Raw genomic sequence first — 21,593 nt, forward strand, 5'->3', positions numbered from 1 at the left:
AAACTGAATGAAAAGAAATTAGGAAATCTTATAGAGAGAGTGGAGAATTTGGTAGTGAACTTAGAGAAGTGATTAGTGGGCTATGGTCTAATGGAAACTTACTCATTCAATAATATTTCCTATTATTTGCCAGGCCATGAGAAGAATTTGAAGAGTGTTTTTTTATTTCTTTTTTAGAAATATTTCAGAGAGAGGAATGGGTTGAGATAGGTTTTCTTGACCAAGTCTAGTTGCCCAAATAAATAGAGGTAGGAGAACACTGAATGTCATTAAAGAATAAAAAGATATGAAGGAAAAGATTAGAAAGACAAGACATGGGTAGATCTTGAAAGGTACTGAGAATCAGAAGGTATATTTTAGGCATTATGGAACCACAGACATTACCATATTTAATTAACAAAATGGATTTTTCCAAACAGTGGTAGACTTTATAAAGTAATGTAATATAAAACAGTAAAGTATGAGCCCAAAATACTTTTATTAATAGTTCTGCTTCCTGATTGTATGAACTTAAACAAGTCATTTTAATATTTTTATAACTAAATATTTGCTAAAAGATATATCCTCATGTTTTAATTTTTTAAAAAGAATACACAAGGGTACAAACTGAAGAAACTTTTCTCATGCATAGTGAGCTTATATATTTTACAAAATAATGGTGTCATCATATATATATACATACACACACACACACACACACACATATATATATATATTCTGCTACCTACTGATTTCAGTATCCTTTGTATATTTTTCTCTATTGGTGCATTTACATTTTTAATGCCTATATAGTACTCCATTTTGGGATTGCCATAATTAAAACCAGTTACTTATTGGTGGATATCTGGGTTACTAGTTATTGGCTATTACAGTCAACCTGCTTCTGCATAAATTTGGCTAGAGAGTAGTTAAGTAGGATAAATTCCCAGGAGTAAAATTGCTGAATGAAAGGCTTTGTGGATTTATCATTTTGATGAATACTACCAGATTGCTTTTTAAAAAATTTATACTTACACAATCAAGTTAATATCAAAATGAATATTTCTCTACATCCTTATCAATACTAGGTATTATTCCCTTTTTTTGTTTTGCAAATTTGAGGATTGAGAATTTACTTCTAATTGACATTTCTTAATTATAAATGAAGTTGCAAATTATATTATACGCACACACACACACAATAACATTTCCTTTTTCTGTGAACTTGTTTATCTCCTTTACTCATTCATTCAAATCTTCCAGTTTTATTTATCTTACATGCTTTTCCAAAAAAAATGGGAACTGCTACCCTTCTTACCCACTAGATAGTAGGAACAATCAAATAAGGTAGTGTTTGTCAGTGTTTTTCAACCTCTTTTTCATTGTTACTCCCCTAAAGAGCCTTTAGTTTTTCCCTCCTAATCATTTCCCTCCCCATGAAATTTTAATATAACAGATTTACTGGGTACTGTGGTCTGTTGGAGGGCCACAGACCCTCATAATATGTAATATTCCCCATCTCCACCCCAATAACCACTTTTCTCCCCCTCAAGGACAATGTCGCCTTGTTGGAGAATGCGTGGTATGTGTGAAAGTTTTTGTGAACTTCAAAGTGCTATTTAAATGTAAAGCTTTATTGTTAATAATTTGCATTTCATGTGACATAATATTATATGTCTGTTTTGCAGCTGCCTTTTTCTCATTGCAGATTTCCCTTTTGCAAATACAGACATTTACTATTTTGTTCATTTTGCTGCATTTGGAGCAATCTTTTTTGAGTTGACCTCTGATCAGCTGTCTCTGCCCATCTGTGCCTGTCAAAATGTTACTCTTTTTTTCAAAGCCTGTCCTAAACATTCCCTTTTTCCATGAAATCTTTCTAGTCCTCCATAACTGTCCCTTGACATCTTAGAGTTAAAGCTGCATTATCCTTTGCTGTGACATTCTGTCTTTCATTACGTGGTCTGTGTATTTTTCATATTTTACCTCCTGACAGATTGTAAGCGTCAAAACTGCAAGGATGTTGCCCTCCTCATTCTTTGTTCCCTGGTGTTTCTTTCCCAGTGCCATAAAAAAGCCTGAATTCATGCTCAGGCACTCAGTATGTGACCTAGGACTGACAGCCTTAGCCTGCTAGCCTCAGTATCCACCTCTATAGAACAGGAATAATATTGATGTCTTTCTGTTAGGACTGCTGACATTGAATGTGATAATAACCTAAGCGTAGTATCTGGCATTTATTAAACATTAATGAAATAGTGGTAATCGTCAATATTGAAAACATTTCTTGTTCAGGATCATAGTGTATTTTTCATTGTATCATGTTTCCAAAGGGAAAATTGGGTTTTCTTTAAGTCATTTTCTTTCTTCAAAATGGATTCTGCAGTATAATTCACAGTATGGGGACCATTTAACATGCATATGAATGATGATTAATGTACAGTATGCTTTTGATTTTTCAATACTGTATTATAATTATATACCCATGATTTATTTTTTTAAATCCTATGAATTATTAGGCAAAAGACAGCCCAGTTGAAAATGGGGTAAGAGATATGAACAGGCAGCTTACAGAAAAGGAGACCTAAATGGCCAGTAAACAGATATGAATGCTTAATTTTATGCATAAACTTGACTGGCCCATAGAGTGCCCAGGTATTTGGTCAGAGATTATTGTGTTTCTCTGAGGGTGTTTTGGATGAAATTAATATTTAAATAGGTACAAAGCAGATTGGCTCCCATAATGTAGGTAGACCTCATCTAATGAATTGAAGACTGAATAGAACAAAAAGACTGAGCTTTGCCCCAGCAAGAGGAATTCTTTAGTGGACTGACTTGAACTTCATTTACAACATCATCTCTTCTTGCCCTATGGCCTTCAAACTGAAATTTCGGCTCCTCTTGTCTGAACTAGGACACTGGCTGGTCTTTCCTGGATCTCCAGCCTGCCTGCTCATCTTGCAGAAGGAATTTGCCAGCCTCTGTGATTGTGAGAGCCAATTCCTTGTAATTAATATTCCTAAAGAAATAAACATATAAACCTCCATGTGTATCTTTTTATATATACGTATATATAATGTCCTATTGGTTCTGTTTCTCAGGAGAACCCTGACTAATAGAAGAGATGAAAAGATTTTCAATTAAGAAGTGGTCAGGAAGATGCTAATTAAAACCACAATTCAGATTGGCAAAAAATAAAATGGTTCATGACGCTAAGAGCTACAAAGGAAGTGGAAAGTAGAAAATCTCCCATAACAAAACATAAACTGATACAGCCATGTTGGATAGAAGTTTGGCAATGTTTTATTAGAGTTAAAGATATGGAAATATTTTGCTTTAGTAGTTTCACATTTAGGTTAAAATTAATAGATTGGTCATCAAAATAAGATTACATTAAGTGTTAAAAAATATATATCTTTAGCTTTGCTTTTGTTTTAACATGATCCTCATAAACGTTGTTTCATGACCCATTTTATATTTGGTTGCTTATTTTACTATGGATATTTGGGTATGCTGTGCCATATGGGTTCACAATTGCTTTTCTGCACAGAATTGTAGAGGATGCTTAATAAAATTTTTTTGAAATGGGATGGCTTAAATAAATATATCAGAATTTAGGTCACTATGGTCAGTATGAAATTCTAGTATTAGCTAAAGAATATAGATTAATTTCTTTTTCTTTTTTTTTTTTTTTTTTTTGGTGCTAAAGCTTTTATGTCAATAAATGATTAGAAAGATTCTGTGAGCAACAATACTGGTGTTCCAAGAGGACATGTGTGCTATATGTGAGTAATCTATATCATAATAGAAGATAAAATGTTAGTTTCTCAAATATAAGGAAGAGAATATATCATACCAATCTATTTTTTGTAATTAAATTATGTAAGTTTACTGCTTTGACTGCTTATATTTAGTTATTGTATTTAAATAAAAAGTGATCTTAGGTATTTAGTAAAAACTTAGAGCTTCACACTACTTTGGACAATGTCTTCCTACTACTTTCAAAATAACTGGCCATCTTAATCTTTTACGTGAAATTAAAATATGTGTTTATAGTTTTAAAGTTTTAGTAGAAAACCTTTCTTTGCTAAGGAAGACTTTGTAAAAATGTACTTAAGTAAAAGTGAGAATATTTGGACTGGTGAGAGGGAATTATCTGGTTTCAAAAGCCTCTATTTTTATACGAAAAATAACTTATGATAACATCAGTTAAAGTACTTGATTCTTTATTCCCATTAGAAATTAAGACGACATTTTCAGTCTTAAGAGTCTTCAGAATCTTCAGATATCTATCTGCTGAACTCAGTATATATGAAGAGAACATTATAATTCCAAATGATTGTGTCATTGTTTTACAAATGGCAAAGCATGGTGTGAAGTTTGTCATCTACTTTTAAGTTGTTAACTGAAGTTTAGGCATGGGTAATCAAAGTTTTAAAAATTATACAGTAATTTCACTTAAATAAGTATGGCAAGAATTGTAGTTGTCTAATATAATGTACTTTGAAGCATTTTATTGTGGTATGAAGTGAAATTTTGTGACAGTGTGCTATTATCTTTTGCCTAAGTGTATGCACAGGAAGAAAGAGGTATATATTTTAGTAAAATTCTCTGGCAACTGAGGTGGGGTTTATGGAGCCCCTCTGTAGTCTTTTGTACCCATATTACTGTTTGTGTATCTATTTGTTTTATTAACTGCACCCTTTCACAAACCCTTTCAGACCTTCATTTATTCTACATGGAGTTCCTGGAATTATTTTTTTTTTAGTATGCATTGATGACTTGAAAAATCCTTTGGTAGTACCCATAGAACCCTTATGTTTTGTGACTTCAAGATATTACATAAGCTCTATGTATTGTCTTTTCTTTTTTAATTAGCATTTTCTTTTTTATCCATCTCTCATTCAGTCAATGCTGTAAGCGTTCTTGCTCACAAAAATGAAATCTAAACAGCTTTGTTCTCATTTTGAGGTCCAATAATGTTTACATTTTTAAGCTATACATATATTTCAGTTTTCTTACATGGACATCTAAGTGGTTTTAATGTTAGAAAATATACAGATGGAAGTTATATGTATACAAGTCTCTTTTGGGTAAAGATGGAACACTTGTAATCAACACAGACATCAAAAATTCTGAGAGAAACCCTTAAGTCATATCACTTTTCAATGACATTCAATTCATTATTTTATAGTACTTTTTAATGCTTCAAATGATTTTAATTTTCTGTTATTGTATAAAATTTCTATATATATGTATGTCATCAAGTTGAGGAACTGGAGTTTTCCCAACTCCTTACTCTCCAGGTACATGATAAATACTTTTTTAGGATGTATAAGGATGTTCCAAATACCACTTTTGGTTGTTTTTCTGAAATCCAAATTTAACTGGGCACCATTATTTTATTTTATTTTATTTGAAGTGAATGAGTATTTCAATTAATTATTAATTCTAAGTCTAGCAACTCATTTTCTGGGCCTCTTTGTCACTAAACTTTGAGCTCCTTGAGTGAAGGGGGCAACTGCACCCTGATCCATGTATACCTAAGTTTTCCTGTCCCCGTGATAATCTGGTGATTTTTATTGACTGAAAGAATGAACTCTATAATTATCTGTAATGTTTCTTTATCTGAGTATGTATGAAGCAGCTTTGCTCTACTGAGTTTACCCTTTTATGTGAATTAAATTCATTGAAAAAAAATCATGTTTCAATGAATAGTTGCAGATCTCAACCTTTTCTCTCCCTTTCTCTTCACTTCATCATATCTCTTCTGCTTCTCTTTCCAGTCCTTACTATAATTAGCTAGCATTAACAGCAAATGTTTGCTTTAGTTAAATTATTCAGAACATTTATTTTACTTGTCAAAGGTTAGATCAGGTTGTTGTTTGAACTGGTAATTAAATGCAGCCTAATATTGCTCTCGTATTTATATGCACTATAAGTCTGGTTCCTCATCATTCTGTATAATTTTATGATGTTCAAGGCTGACATTTCAAAAGGGTTTTTGATTTCTTTGAAAAGAAAACATTCTGAGTAATCTAGTTTGTTACCTGCTGTGAGTGCCCAAAGTTATGGTTGAAAGTGAATACCACATTTCAGTGCTGTTGTAACATGAAATATCATGGTGGTTATTTTGAGCAGGTAGGCTAAAGAATTAAGATCACTGCTTATTGAATTTGCATTTGATATGAGGATCAATGCTATGGTACTTAGCTCCTGATAGGTGTTCAATATGTTACAAGAGAGTTTTTTAGGTCATATTAAACAGTGTGGAGGATAGCTCAGTTCCTATAGCTCCAACAAGTAATCAAAGTTAATATTTGTTCCCACAATATATTCCAACATGCATTGAAGTCATTTCAGTTTGTATGCTTGTGAGTAGGAGAAATATATCTCAATCCTCATATTTGGGAATTACACTAAATTATGTCTTTTGAGTTTTATTGATTGGTAGAATAATTGATTTTTGCAAGTTCTTGTATACTAGTACCTTGTAGTGAAACATACCCTCTGTCATTAGAAGGAGTAGAGGTTAGTGGAAAACCATCCATTATACTAAAGAATGATTAACATTACTGTGGAGTTACACATGCAGTAAGTGGGTATCTGAATCAAATTGGGGGAAGTAATGTTAAGGGAAGGTGATTTTTGAGCTGAATCTTGAGAACACATAGCAGTTGGTTAGGCAGAGAAGGTGAGTAAAGTAGTGCGAAGCTGAGCAGACATATGTATGGAAGTTCTGAGGTAATGAGGCTGGTATAGCTGAAGAAAGATTAAACATGGAGAAGCAGCAGATGTTTCCTCCTCTTCATTTAAAAGTATTTGGTGGCTTCCACTGCCCCTAAGAAACAGCTCAGAATCTTAGGTGTGGTTTATAAGCCATGCCTTATGTAGCCTTTGCCTACTTCCTGAGCCTGATTATCAGCTAAGCTGAGCCTGACTTCTTGCAATTTTGGAACGAATGTCTATGCAGTGTCTGTTTTCTGAGCCCTTGCACATGATGTTTCCTCTGCCAAGAGTGCTCTTTCTCCCCTCTTCTAGCCAATCTTACTCTCCGTTTACAATCTGCACCACCTTTTAGTTGTCAATATACCATCTAAACATCAAAGGATGTAGTCACTCATACATCTGCTGTGTTACGAAGGATTTTAAATATTGATTATTATTGTCAGTAAACTATAACGGTGAATCTTGGTTCCACTGTTGTTTTTAGTATGTATTCCCACACATGATCTTATTAAATCCTCATGTCAGTCATGAGATAGGTATTATATGAAATTAACAAGTAGATAAAATTTGTCTTTAATTACAAAATGCCATCCTTTGTTTAGAATTTAATTTTTTCTGAAGAGAAAATAGATAATTGAAATAAAAGTAAAAACATCTTTCAAAATGGTATACATGGAATTAGTTAGATAGCATATCTTCTTTGTGTATGTGTATTTTTAATAAAATTGACTTAAAAGATTAGCCACAAGATATCATCTACTTGATGTCAAATATAAACCAGATGTTATACTAAAGTACTTTCAACCTCTACTTTTACCATTAAAATACTATTTCTTTTGGGGGGAGGTAATATACATGAGTATACTTGAAAATTTTAATGGTTACCTTTTTATGAACTTCATTAATTTGGTTCATTAATTTCAATCCATGGTTTATGACATATTCTCATCACTGGCTTGCAGATTGTCGTTTTGTTATTTATTTATAGATGGTTAACTTTGTAAAGATGGCATATTGTATAAAAATTAGTGTTACTAGGCTTTCAGAAGTTTCTCAAAATCTAAACATTTTATTGTTGAAATGCGACGGTTTATGCCAGTCTCACCCACTGTACTAGTGTATTTAAGATAATCTCTAGTTCCAGCCCTGAACAAGAAGTGGGTGTTTTCTTCCTATAGGATATGAGCTTGACTTAGAGCACAGATCACAGGCTGGGTACACAGATTTCTTGCTGTCTTTGGTCTTCCCTGGTTTCAGTGGGAAAGGGAGGATTTTTAGCCAAAGGGCGAGGTTAAATACAGTAATTTTCCGTGTTGTTTAGGATGTGGTTAGTGAAGATGGCAGAAGTAAGAAGTAAGAAGTGTATGTGGGAATGGGTGGATGGGAGTGTCCGAGAGACTGTTGCTCCACAGGAAACCTGAGTCTCTTTTCCGTCCTGTATTTCTAAGCATGTGCTGAGCAGCACAGACCAAGTGTTTGCCCTGCTGCCTCAGGGCCTCCCAAGAGAGGGCCCTGGATCTGGTGCGGACTCTTGCCAGAGAAGCCTGTCCTTGCTTCTTTAAAGTCATTATTGTTAGAAAATCTTAATTACCTAATTTCTAGTTTATTTTACAGGTTTTGTCTTCTCAAATATCTTTAATTCTAATTTCGTTAACATTTATTTTGTGCTAATGTACATCCCTACCATGTACCTAGGAATTTTTGAAAAACCAATTTAAATTAATACTCTAACTTGGATCGAATTAGCTTTCCTCTCATTGTACTTTATTGGACTCTTTCCAATTATTGTCAGGAAGGCCATATAAAACAAGAAGGGTACCTTTCAGACATGGGAGATGCCGTGGTGAAGAAAATAAAGCCTTTGTATTCATATAACTGATAATAGGGGGTTGATGTAATGTGCAGTATGTGGTAACATGTTAGGTGGCAATAAGTGTTATAAGAAAAGTAAATCTGGGTAATGAGATGAAGTGTAGGGGAGGGTGTTTGCTGAGTGTGGTCCTGTGGTCATGGGTGACTTCGTAAATAAGGTGACACTTGAGCCTGGATGTAAAGGCAGTGGAGGAGAGAATATTGTGGATATCTGAGGGAGGTATTTTGGAACCAGGAAAGTACAAAGGCACCCTGTGGCAAGAGCTTGCTGGGCACATTTGAGGAACTATAAAGAGACCACTAGGGCCGGAGGGCTTGAGTGGCAAGGGGGAGAGTTGTAGGATAGAAGATCAAAGCAGTAGCTAGGGGCAAGATCATACAGAGTTTTATGAAGATTTTGTGTTTTATTTTGAGTAAAATGAGAAGCTATTGGAAAGTTTTGATCTGCAGCGAGACATGAACTGAGTTAAATTTTAACTGGATCCATCACTCAGGCTGCTATGTGTGAATGACCAGTAGATGGCCAGGTGGGAAACAGGAAGTCCTACAAAGACAAATAGTCCATGCCAGGGATAGTGACCTGAATGAGGGTGATTGTGGTACAGAATGGTTTGATTCATGATTTTATTTTGAAGGTAGAATCAATAAGATTTGCCACTGGGTTACATATGCTCCAAGAAAATCTTTCTCCACTGGCCTGATTCTGAGCTTATGAGGTCTGTCCAGAAAGTATCCAGCCATGCAGTCTGAAAAAGAGAGAGATTTATTGAAGAAGATACCAGATACAAGAAGCATTTTACATAGGACAAAGACACCTCAGGCCCCTTCAAAGTAAGGCACTTTGGGACCTCACAGCATTTTTCCCAATCACCATCAGTTGCCCTGTGTATTTTCCTGAATCTCATTGATGGTCTTAAAATCTCTTCCCTTTCAAAGGTGATTTTAGTTTTGGGAAAAGCCAGAAGTCTCAGGGTGCCAAACCTGGACTGTAGAAGGGCTGACTCACCTGGGTGATGTGTTGTTTCACCAAAATACTCTGTATGAAATGTGATACATGAGCAGGCTGGTTGTTGTGAGGAAGCCACCAATCACCAGTTGCCCATAGCTGTGACCTTCGGAATTGGAATGTTTCTGCAGAAGAATGTTCAAGTCTAATGCAAAATTTGCAGCTGTTTTTGTTGCTCTACTCGCTCAGTCATTTTGAATGCAGTGGCCACACAGTACACATGCTCACTCAATGGCATCTACCACCCCCACTGACTAGTACAGTGAAGTTGTCATTGTTCACACATACACATCCCAATCCACTCTCCTTGGCTGCCAAGTTACATCAGTGCCGCACAAACCATTATCATTATTATTAGCAATGGCAGGACTTTTTCCAGACAGACCTTGATGCATGTCTGAATGATATTAATTGGCAGAATATTCTCAGGAGAGGAAATGGAGATATTCATAAACCCAAAGTGGCAATGAGCTGTACTTTTGTTTAAGGAATAGAAAGAAGCCCTATCGGGATGGAGCATACTGAGGGGGGTGGGGTGACAGTGTCAACAGAAGATTAAAAATGGGCTTGGATTTAGGGCCTCTTTACAGGGTTTGCATTTTATGCTAAGTATGTTGAGACACGATTTACAATGAAAAAAATTGCGCTGGATATTATGTGATAATAGATTGTGGGAAGTTAGGCTAATTTCAGCTGGCAATAACAGAAAATCTCAAGTGAGTTATACAGTAAGGATTCTATTATTACATATAGCAAGAAGGCTAGAGATGAATCTAGAATTGAGTAATCCACTACAATTAAGAGTATACATCTTTGATGAGACAGAAACCTCTAGAAGCCCCTGGGTGACTTCCATTCACATTGAATGGTTCATCCCAACCAGTCTGGCACATGAAGTTGGGACCATTATGATTGGTTTAGACCAATTATGACTCACCCCCTGGGGATCTGTCTGGGAGCATGTGGCCTTCACAAAAGTTGGGTTTTGTTGGAAAGACAATCAAGAGAGTTTGCAATAGCAAGGAAGAATAGAAGTGGGGAGACCAGTTAGGAGGATATTGCAAGAATTTAGGTGAGACATGAATGCTAGGATCAGGGTGCCAGGAATGGCCATATTCCAGAGGTGAAACAAGTACTTGGGGAGTAAAACGTATTAACTCCCTAATGGATCTCCCATTACAACCCTTTGTCTATAAGACTCTATAAGACTAATGTTATTAACAGCAAAGTAGAGCAAACTTTTTTTTCATACTCTAACTACTGGCATTTATTGATTGCTATTGTCATGCAGGCTCCTGTGGTACATCACAATGAGGGAAATAATGCTATAGAAGACCAGGGTGAGAATACTTCTGGCGCTGGCCCACAGAAGAAAAGCGGGATGCTCAAAGGTTGTATAGGATTTAGAAATATTGATAGGAGAGTATAAATAGTTTTATATAATAAGCTATTTAAAAAAAAGATTTTATTTATTTATTTATTTTTAGAGAGAAGGGAAGGAAGAGAGAAAGAGAGGGTGAGAAATATCTATCGCTTGCCTCTTACATGCACCCAGTCAGGCTTGCAACCCAGCCATGTGCTCTGACTTGGAATCGAGCTGGCAGCCCTTTGCTTTGTGGGATGACACTCACCCAACTGAGCCCTGCTGGTCAGGGCTGCAAAAAGCTACTTTGACTGGACAGCATCATAGCACATATCTTAGGTTTCAGTCTTCCTCAGTGAAACCACTTGGTACTATAGGGATTGGTGTAATGTGAATCTGTAGCATTTGGGAATTAAATCATTCCCAATTTTGACTCTTTGATATTGATTCCAAAGGTCAGTGTGACTTATTCATAAGTAATAATTTAGCTGAGGCACATATAAATTACACTTACATCCACAGCTTGCTTGTTATTTTCTCACTAGGTATGCATTTACTCTCAGAGGGTGTTTTGGGAAGGCACATAGACCTTGCAACTTTAAAGGACCTATTAAATTTATAATCCTACATTTTGAAAAAGATTGCATGTTAGAAAAAAATGGAATAGTTTGCATGACATTATAACAAAAAAAGAACTTTATCCTCTAAATCTTGGATTAATTTTTCTTAGGACTTTTATTAAGTCATTGTTACGTCATTTGAAGTGGATTTGCTACTAATAATTATGTGACCTTGAATAAGTTACTTCTCTGGTGTCATTATCATAAAAGGAGATAAAAGAATCTACCACACAGAGTTATTGTGAGATGTAAATGTGTTTATATGTAGAAGTGCCTAAACAGTGCCTACATCCTAACAAATGCTATGTTTTTGCTGCTGTTATTATTAAATTAAAAGTGCTACCTTTAATAAAGTATCTTTGGGTTTTCTAGTCCTACCACTTACTAATAGGTAAGGAATAAATGTCATATCCACATGAGCTTTTAGAAGAATCTCTCCACATTTCGGTCATAATGCTTCTGAACATACCCGAGGCCTTCCCCCAAGGTTTGCACTAAAGGGAAGTTTTTGACAAAATGTTTTATTTGATTTTTATGTAAAGAGCTATCATTTGTTTCTTTTTCTTATTCTTAACAACATAAACAGTTTAATATAAATGGCCAAGTTATTATTATTGTTCTCTCTTTTCAAATATTGTTACTTCCTGAATTCATAACTGCTTTAATTACACTTACCTTGATGTTACCAAAACCTGACTGAATAGTTTAATAGCTAGAGGTGGTGTCTATATAAAATAGGGAGAGTATAATTGGAAATAGTATTTTTGTGGCTGGATAATAACAAAAGATTTGGTCACTAGGCCAAGCTACTTTTCAAATTTGTCATCTTGAGCATCTATTCATGAGAAATCTGAAGCCATATGAGGCCACGCTGTGGAGAACCTTTTTTTGACCACTTCAACACTTTATAATGCCGTATTTTCTCTTGGTTTTTATGGTCCAAGAGCCACCTTCTGTAACTTTACTGCACTGGAATATTGAAAGGCTAAATATATTTTTATTTTGTAATATAAAATATTTAAGCCCACCTGTAAACCTTTCATATGTTATAATCTGCATATTTCTGATTAGGTATATTGTTTATGCATCTAGTATTTTTATAGTAGATTGTTTACCTTAACCATCTTGTTCTGGTAGCCTGGAAATTGTAAGGATTAACTTTGTTTTAATTTTCTTAAAATTATTGTGCTTAGCATAGAGACCCTTATTGTAGTTCTATACCTCTTTAATAGGCAACACTTGAGTAGCACAATTGTGTGGTTGGTAAAAATGAATTAGGGTTTCAGGATTTTACCAATGGGTGATATTTAATATTGAATGACATGTATTAAGACAAATGCTTTTATATATAATTTATTTGGCATTGTAAATGCATTTATCTTGTGAGAAACAGAACCCCTGTTGTCAGATGAAGCATTCTGGAAAGGTTTGGAGTAAATAAATAATAAAACTACTTTGATATACAATCTAACCAATATTAAATATTAAGACTTTCAGATGATTGATTTTAATACTTAATTAACTTATTTAAAGTCCAATGTAACCCTCTTGCATTAAAGATTGGCAGAATTTAAAAATGGGACTTAATTCTTTCTCTTTCTCTGTACTTTCCCTCTTCCCTCCCTCTCACTTTTCCCACTTTCTGTCCCTTACTTTGTTCCCCATTTCTTCCTCCTTTGTTCCCTCCTTCTCTCCCTTATAATTAAGACTTTAGAGCATTATTATATTCACAATCAGATTTACTACTAGCTACCAACATTTTTAAATAGTTTTGTCAATTCTATAACTCAGTTACTTTGTCTCTTAATTACGAAAATACAGCTTTATCAAAGTTTCTAGGTTTTATAGCTAAGATGTCATATTTTAGGCTATATACCCATCATAGTAAATGCATGCTCCTGTAACAGATACTTATTCATGCTATATCCTCTCCCCCTTTTATAATCGTGCTTTGGAAATGGTTCATTTAAGCTCTTTGATATGGTTTTCTTATAAGAGATATCTTCATGGAAAGTAATATTACTCCATCATTTGTGTTATACTTTAAGTTTACCATCAGTCAAGAATTTAAATGAATGAGTATGCTTATATGAGCTCTGAATATGGATGTCTTTAGAAGACACAATTCAGAATGCTAATTCTATGCCTCTGTATCAGAAACAGTGAAAGAGTGAATACAAGCTGAAATACATAGAACTTCAGGTTCAGGAGAAATACATTTTTTTTCCTAGAGGCTTTGATTATATGATGCCAATTTAAAAGAGAAAATTTTATTCAACATGTTTTGTCTGTACAATGCTAATTGAAATCTCAAACTTAATATTGCTTCAGTTTACATGAAAAATATTGTTTTGAAATTTTACTTAATATATATTAAAACTGTTTTCTAAGCTTTAGTGCTAAACTCCTATCTTTCATTAAATATTAACTATTTCACAAGACTTCTCTTTTTCCAGACAGATCACTTTTATCTTAAGATTTAATACTGCAAGAACCAAGTTTGTGAAGCCAATACCACTGTTCTTAAGAGTAGCTTTGGATTTTAGATGGTAGTTTCAGCATAATGTGCCAGTTCTTGTAACCAGGAAAGCAGTAAGACCATGTTGCACAACCAATTTTGAGGGTTTTTGTATTTTGAATTCATGTGAAGCAGGAACTGTTATTTATAGTAAGTATAGCAAAGAGAAGGATATTTCCTTCCTCAGATATTGGAAGGTATATTGCTGTGCTTTCTGAATTAGGAAAAAATAAGGTTGCCTTTATTTTAAAAAATGTTTTGAGTACCATCTTTTGTCAATCAGGGAAATTCTAGAGACAATTTGATATTATTTAAGAAAACTGAAATCCATCAAGTATGGATTTGAGTAGGCATTTACATTTCGATCATTATGAATTTTTCTCTGTATAAATACACATTCTATGTAGAGAACATTAAAGCATATCAAATATAGAAGTCTAAGTTTATAATACAAATATAAAATGTAATGATCTGTTGTGTGTTTCAGAGAGTTTATGCCATTTTTACTTTTATAGTAATTATTTTGAAATTTCAGACTAAAATTTTTCTTTAACTTTTTATTTGAATTTTTGTCAGATATTTTCATGTGGTCTAATAAAATTTCATTCGTAATAGTAGATAAAATAAATATAGATTCATTCGTTTAAAAACCTTTAATAATCTGCTTTGCCAGAGTCAACTATTTTCACTTGTTTGTATAGCCACAAAACACAAATTGGAAAATTTTAAGAAAATTACTTCACATTGAAAAACAACATTGTATTGTGATTTTATAAGATAATAACAATAGCAGTAACTAACTCACTTAATTTTTTTTATTCTAGAGAGCTAAAATAGCTCTTTTTATTTAAAACTAAACAACAAAAAACCAAAGCAGCACCTATTTATTAGTAAGTGACTTTTGATTTAGATTATTATTTTAAATTCATAATTAAAAGAATTTTCTACACATTTTTACATCAGGGTTCTTCATATTAACTCATTGTCATTACTCAGCAAGTTGTCTTTATTTAATTGTAAAAGCATTTCAGTGACTCCATTATAATTCATAAGCATAATAAATTTGAATATAGTGGATACCTGTATTGTAGTTTGGTGTATTTGGTAAATTTTGTATTGTGGTTATTGGTATTACTAAAGAGTTAGCAGTTTATAAAGAATTATTATTAAAGCTAAAGTCAAATGATTTCTTGAATCTAACTTTCTCTAAGGATTCCAAAAAAATCAAGTACCTTTGAGTATCCTAAAGGAATGTGCAAACATTATTATATTGTAGAGTATTTTAGCCTTAGAAAGTTTTTTTATATCCTTTCAAAAATATACTTTGCTATCAGTTTGCTCATCATTTATTTCTCATAGAATATATCAAGTCCCCTTATTTGTATATTTCAGGTATGTGAAGTTTGTAACAGAGAAAGAATACTATAAAAATAAGAAATTAAGATAATCATATGAATACATCCTATGGGGGATTAAAGAAATTTTAAGGAAATTTGGCATTTAACTTGGAATGCGTATTTTCAAATGTTTACTCCTGTATTTTGAAAGTATACAAAATGCATAGAGGATATGAATCATCATTAAATAGTTGTCCGTGGGTCACGTACAATTTTGAAATGTGTTTTTGTTTCATAAATTCTTTTTTCTTTAAATTTAAATGATTTACTAACATTTGAAAGAGATTTCACAGAAAACTCTGGATTTCTAGTTTGTCTTGAAAAAGTTGAAGCAGAATAAAGGATGTTCCAATGATTCACAGATCCTGTCCTTTATACCCCCATGTTTTATAACTTGTCTATTTGTGTTATTGACTAATGGAGTCAAATGTAGTGTAGGAGTAAAGAATGGGAGCTGCGGAGTAAAACAGGATGATGGATTCATATTCAGGCTGCAACACCTCCTAATTACGTGACTGTAGACAAATTACTTAATCTCTCTATACCTCAGTTTTTGGTTAAATGAAAATGATGAAGATGTGTCATAGCATTGTTAGAAGGATGAAATGATGAGTTTTTGTTAGTATATATATTCATTGTTTAGCAGATGTTAACTGTAATTCCTAAGGCTTTTGCCTGACCCCGTTAGGCGTTCCAGTTGGTGATCCTTAAACTTTGCCCTAGTAGAGAACTTCAGCAGAGTATCTCAGGTTCTGTTTTACAATATAAATGATCATCCACATTTCGCTCTTCTCTTCTAGGTTATATTCCCCAGAATTCCTTCTTTATAGTATTAAATATCAAAAATTCAACTTAGTAAATTTGACGATCAGTTTTACTCAGTGATTCATGCAGTCAGGCAGCATCCCATCTATCAAATAGAACTCCAAGTTGTACAAAAATGGAAGGATTCTGTAGGCAGAATGGGGAAAAGTGTAGATTGTTTCGGATTTCATTAACCTGCAACTGAAGGGGATTACTTACTGGGGATTACCTCACTAGTGCTGACCAGGTAATTCCAGGTTGACTGGTTAAAGGTTACATTCCTGGGAGAGGCTGAAACTGCAATTGAGTGAGGTATTAAGTTTTGGTTTGCTGAAATGGGAGTTAGCACAAGTGACTTCATTTTGGGCCTGCTGTTTCTTCTTTAACAATTGTAAGTATTTAGTATGTGTTGATTGATTTGCACACAAACAAATACTGACAACCATCTAGATTTATGCATTTAGGACTTACAGTTTTCCCTGGTATTGGTTTTGCCTAACGCTCTGCTTCTGTCAGTGCTTCTGTCAGTGAAAGTTCAAAAATAATTTAATTAAAAAATCTCTATGTAAATTTGAATTATTTATAGACATAAGGATTAAGGAGGAAAACCTTCAAAACTATAAAAAGAAATACACATGCTTATTTCTATAATCTTGCCTTTGTAAGCATATTACCAGAGACAGAAACCATAAAGGAGGAAAAGGTATATTTGGGTGTGTGAAAATGAAAAAATTACAATGTCACAAAAATGCCACATAGTTTGAAGACACACACAGTCTGAGAAAAATATATGTATCCTGTGAAAAAGGTTTAATATCCTTAATATTTAAAAGCATGCTTAAAATCATGAAGCCAATCATAATAAATTCCATCTACACAAGACAATAAACAAATGTCAGAGGAAACATGTGAAGTCTTCAGTAACTTCACTAGTGACCAAGCAAATGCAATGTAAAATTTGACTATTGCTCTGGTCCACACCACTCCGCACCCCCAGCCAAGGAATTACCCATTCCCATTGTTATGAAGGTTCCTGGGAAATGAACCAAAAACGAATCCCGTTGACCTATGGACAAAGACAAGTGTGGCGGGGAGGGTTGGGTGGACAGGAGGAGGATTGAATGTGGGAGGTGGGGGTGGGTAGGGCAGGGGAGAGTAATAGCGGAAAAATGGGGACAACTGTAATTGAACAATAAAAAAATTTTTTTAAATATATGTTTGGGTCCAACAATTATACTTACAAGAATTTATCCTAAGACAATAATCATGGATATAGCACAGATACTGCCAAACTAATGAGGCTGTTTATAATGTTGAATAACTAAAAATATCCTAATTGTTTACTAATAAGGAATTGGATACAGAAATTGTTATAGCTATATAATGGAATACTAGGGATGCATTACAAATGATAATAGGTTTTTTATGGGAAGGAAAACAACAATTTATATAATCAGTATGTTTAGCATGATGGGTCACATTAAAAGTTTTATATATATTTATATTTTAATATGTATTTATATATATAAAGTTATATATATCTATTTATATTTTAAATGCCAGGAAAAAGGCAGGAAAGATATATAAAGTAAACTGAAATGTTAACCACAGTACTTTTAGCTACTCAATTATGAATGATTTCAGTTTGCTGTATTTTCTATATTTTGAAAGTTTCTGTTGTAAATGTTTATTATTTTGGCAGTGAAACAAGGATATTACCAATGTGACAATAATTTAATTTAAAATTCAACTTTTTGTGCAATTTACTGACAATGTGATTGAGCATTGAGTTAAAGGTTACCAACAAAGTTCCACTTTGGAAAGAAATTGTTGACATGGTAATTTAGTGCCACTTTTTCAGTTCTTTGCATATGCTACCAGTGTGTAGCAACAGTCCATGCAGCTGGTAGAAAACTTGTTTATGTCTGTAATGTTCACTTAATCATTTTGGCTTGTACTTATTCCCAGTCATCGCAGAAAGAAAAAATATTTACCATTTTTTTCTATATTTTTCATCACCCAGGTTGTCACTTTCGCTGACACTGTCCAGTTTTCACAATGTATCATTCCTTATCTGAAACTAGACATCCTCTGCAGCCAGAAGAACAAGAAGTGGGTGTTGACCCCTTGTCGAGTTACTCAAACAAGACGGGAGGTGAGTTTTGTGTGCAGATACGTTCTGCGGTTACTGGGAACCATAGCAGAGGGCCTTCAGTTAGTTCTGCCTGCTTTACATGTGTAATTCCGTAAATGAAGCAAAGCAGGGCAACTTTAAAGAACATTTCCCTGCATAGGTCTAGAGCACTCTGACAGAAATGAATACCACAAAACATCAACTTTTATTTGTGAACAAAAACATTAGTCAAATGTGTAATGTGCTGTCATTTGTTTTTAAAAACCCATACTTAAACAATTACGTTAGCATAAGGATGTTGGAATGTGAAATGACTTTTGTCAAACTTCTTTTAATGGAGTTTAAGCCTTTTGATGTTGATTTTTCAGGGTTTTCTTTTTTTTTTTCCTCCAGCAAGCTGAGATTATTCCAGAATAAAAGACTGGCCTGACTCTCCTTTAAAAAAAAAAAATTGAAATTTGTGTTTCATTTGAAAAGATCTTTGCATTGAAATTGTTAAAAAATAGATTGTTAAAAGGTAAACTGTATTCAAGGCCTATCTCATAAAAATTTATCAAATGTGTGTTTATCAGAACTTTGTATTTTTTTCTCAGTATCCGTAATAATAATATGATATCTTAGAAGAAAAGCAGTTTCTGAGAATTCTTGAAGCTTATCCTTATTTTTAATTCACTAAATGTTGATAAAGTTGATTTATTGATTCAGGAAATGCCTTGTAATTTTTCACTCATGAAATAGATCAGGATTATGAGATCTATTTTAAAAATCATAATTAGTCAAGGTAATTTACATGTGTTTTGTATACTTCAAATACAAATTTTTTCTATATTGATATAAAAGCCTGCAATTATCTCATGTCTTGAGAATTTTAAAAATAACTGATTCCTTAAAATGGCCATTTCTTTAGTGTACAAGTACTTTATTTTATGGCGTGTGTTATTGAAAATAGTATAATTTGTCATACAACTTATATTTGTGATTTTATTTTAATATTTGCTTTTATTTAAAGCCCTCAAAAAGACTGCATTAAATGTTTTGAAATATGAAAAATAATATAAAAATTATTAGTGTCCCATTTTAGTGTCTGTGTTTTAAAAATTTCAGCAGTAAGAATATACCTTCCTTAGTAATGTTTTTTCTGAAATGCAGTATCTGTAAGAATCATTCATAATTAAATAAGTCCAATTACTTTACAAATTGTTATATCAGAGGATATTATAAAAGTGAATATGTTTTTGTGTTTTACATATATAAAATATTTTCACCAAAATTTTCTGGCTAAAATACTTATTTTAGAGCATAGAATTTTTTTTTTAAGTGCATATTTTTCTCTGGTCTATTTCATTCAATATTGAGGCTTTAAAAAAACTGGTTAAAATATTTTAAATTAATTTTGTCCTTCATTGTTGCAGGAAGGAGTAGTTACCTTTACTGAAAAGGCTTTTCGTTTATATCCTTGCCTAACATTTCTGTGACATACAAAGTTATTAGGACTGAATTGATGTTTAAAAGTGCCATTAATTCATTTACCCCAAATGTTCATTAACAATGTAAATGTATGCTGATGTTCTATGAGACAAGGAAGTGACTAATGACTCTTCCAACTAACAACACTTAAAATGAATAGAAACTTTAGATAGCTAATCTTGAAGTAATCAAGACCCTCATTCAGCTTGGCATCTCTGTATGCTCTAAAACAGCTGTCAACTGTTAAAAATATATACAAAACACACATACGCACACGCACATGCAGAAAGATATGTAAATATCTAGTTCTTCAAAGCCATAAAGGTTACTAACCGTAGTGGGTTTTGCGCATTGTATATGTAAATATTTTATATAAAGCATCTATTTCATCTTTTTAGAATTCCCTTTTGTGGAAAACCGTGTGTTGCATTTTAATGGGATTGTCATATTTAAAAATCATCACCTTTCTAGTATGTTTGTTTATTTTAATATATGCCTTTCATGGGGTTCTTCGTGTATTTGAAGGCTTTTGCACATTTTTTCCGCAAGGGAATTTGTGGCAACTGGGTGATTCATTTTTTAAGTAGACAAACATTGGACTTAATCAGTGGCTTCCCTGTGTAGGACTCATGTTTTTTTCCCTTAATTCCATTTATAGATTATATAGGTAAGTAAGTTTTTAATTTCTTAAATCTGAATATAAACATGAATATAAAGAAAGAGTACATTACTAAATTAAATGATTCTGAGTATTCTAGAAAGCATTAGCAAAAATAGCCACATAAATAGGAATCATGGAAAACTGCATATCATTGGTTTATTTTCATGGGTTGTTGAGAAAAGTAGGCAAGGTCAAAAAAAAGAATTGTTTAGGTACATACATGTAAAATCTTAGGGCATATATTCCATGTGAATTAAACTTTTAACTGCATGAATTGTTTGTTCAAATAGAGAACAGCATAGCAAGTATAACATTTTCTCTGTGACCTATTAAATTTGGTTGTATACATAAATTAAATTCCAAGATCTTTGGGAAAAAGGTAGTAATTAATAATTGGCAAGTTACCTATAATTTGATTGAAACCATAAAAAAGAAAAATGTTTAACTATTAATGACCATTCTTAGTATGTAACTTAGTGATCAGTTAAGTGAAAAAAGTAATCATTTTATTTTAAACTGAAAATAACAGTATCAAGAGTTAGAGAAAGTTAACCTATTAATAAAACAACATTCCTGGCATGACTAGTTGTTTTCACAAGCTTATAAGAAATTGGAATGTTGCTCATGATGAAAGAACATTTTCCTCCATTGAGAGCATTATTCTCTTTTGAGAATAGCGTTTTGTCACATATTGCTTGTGTTTTTAGCTTCAATTTTATATGCCTTCTTACTTACAGCTTTTATAGTATTTAGATAATTACTACTTAATGTAATGCCTTTTTATATATCTGTTTCAAAGCTTGCTTTCTGTTGTCCTGTATAAAATATTTAGTAACCTACTTAAAAAAAAACCTAAAGATGTTCTGAATAATCCTCTGTACTCCATTTTTGCCTCTTATAACCTTGTTTTTATCTCAAAAAAATTTTTTCTGTTATAATATCATAGAGTTTTGGAACTGGAAGAGAGTGCTTGGTTTTATTGATGAATAAATAGGCAATAATTAAAATAGTTTATTGAAGTTTATATAATAAAATTATGCTCT

The 21,593-nt window shown here is 33.0% G+C and overlaps 1 protein-coding gene across 1 annotated transcript in view; it reads left to right on the forward strand.

Moving 5' to 3' along the window:
* The window catches only part of TBC1D5 (TBC1 domain family member 5), a 490,954-nt gene that overhangs the window by 160,399 nt on the left and 308,962 nt on the right, over nt 1-21,593 (forward strand). Inside the window, exon 5 of the mRNA XM_054595215.1 lies at nt 18,312-18,443. Coding sequence (XP_054451190.1) covers nt 18,347-18,443 — 97 coding nt within the window. The 5' untranslated portion in view covers nt 18,312-18,346. The remainder of the gene's footprint in view (nt 1-18,311; nt 18,444-21,593) is intronic.

Source organism: Pteronotus mesoamericanus, unplaced genomic scaffold, assembly GCF_021234165.1.
Source record: "Pteronotus mesoamericanus isolate MK-2021 breed Mesoamerican mustached bat unplaced genomic scaffold, CSHL_Meso_final scaffold_54, whole genome shotgun sequence".
NCBI lineage: Eukaryota > Metazoa > Chordata > Mammalia > Chiroptera > Mormoopidae > Pteronotus > Pteronotus mesoamericanus.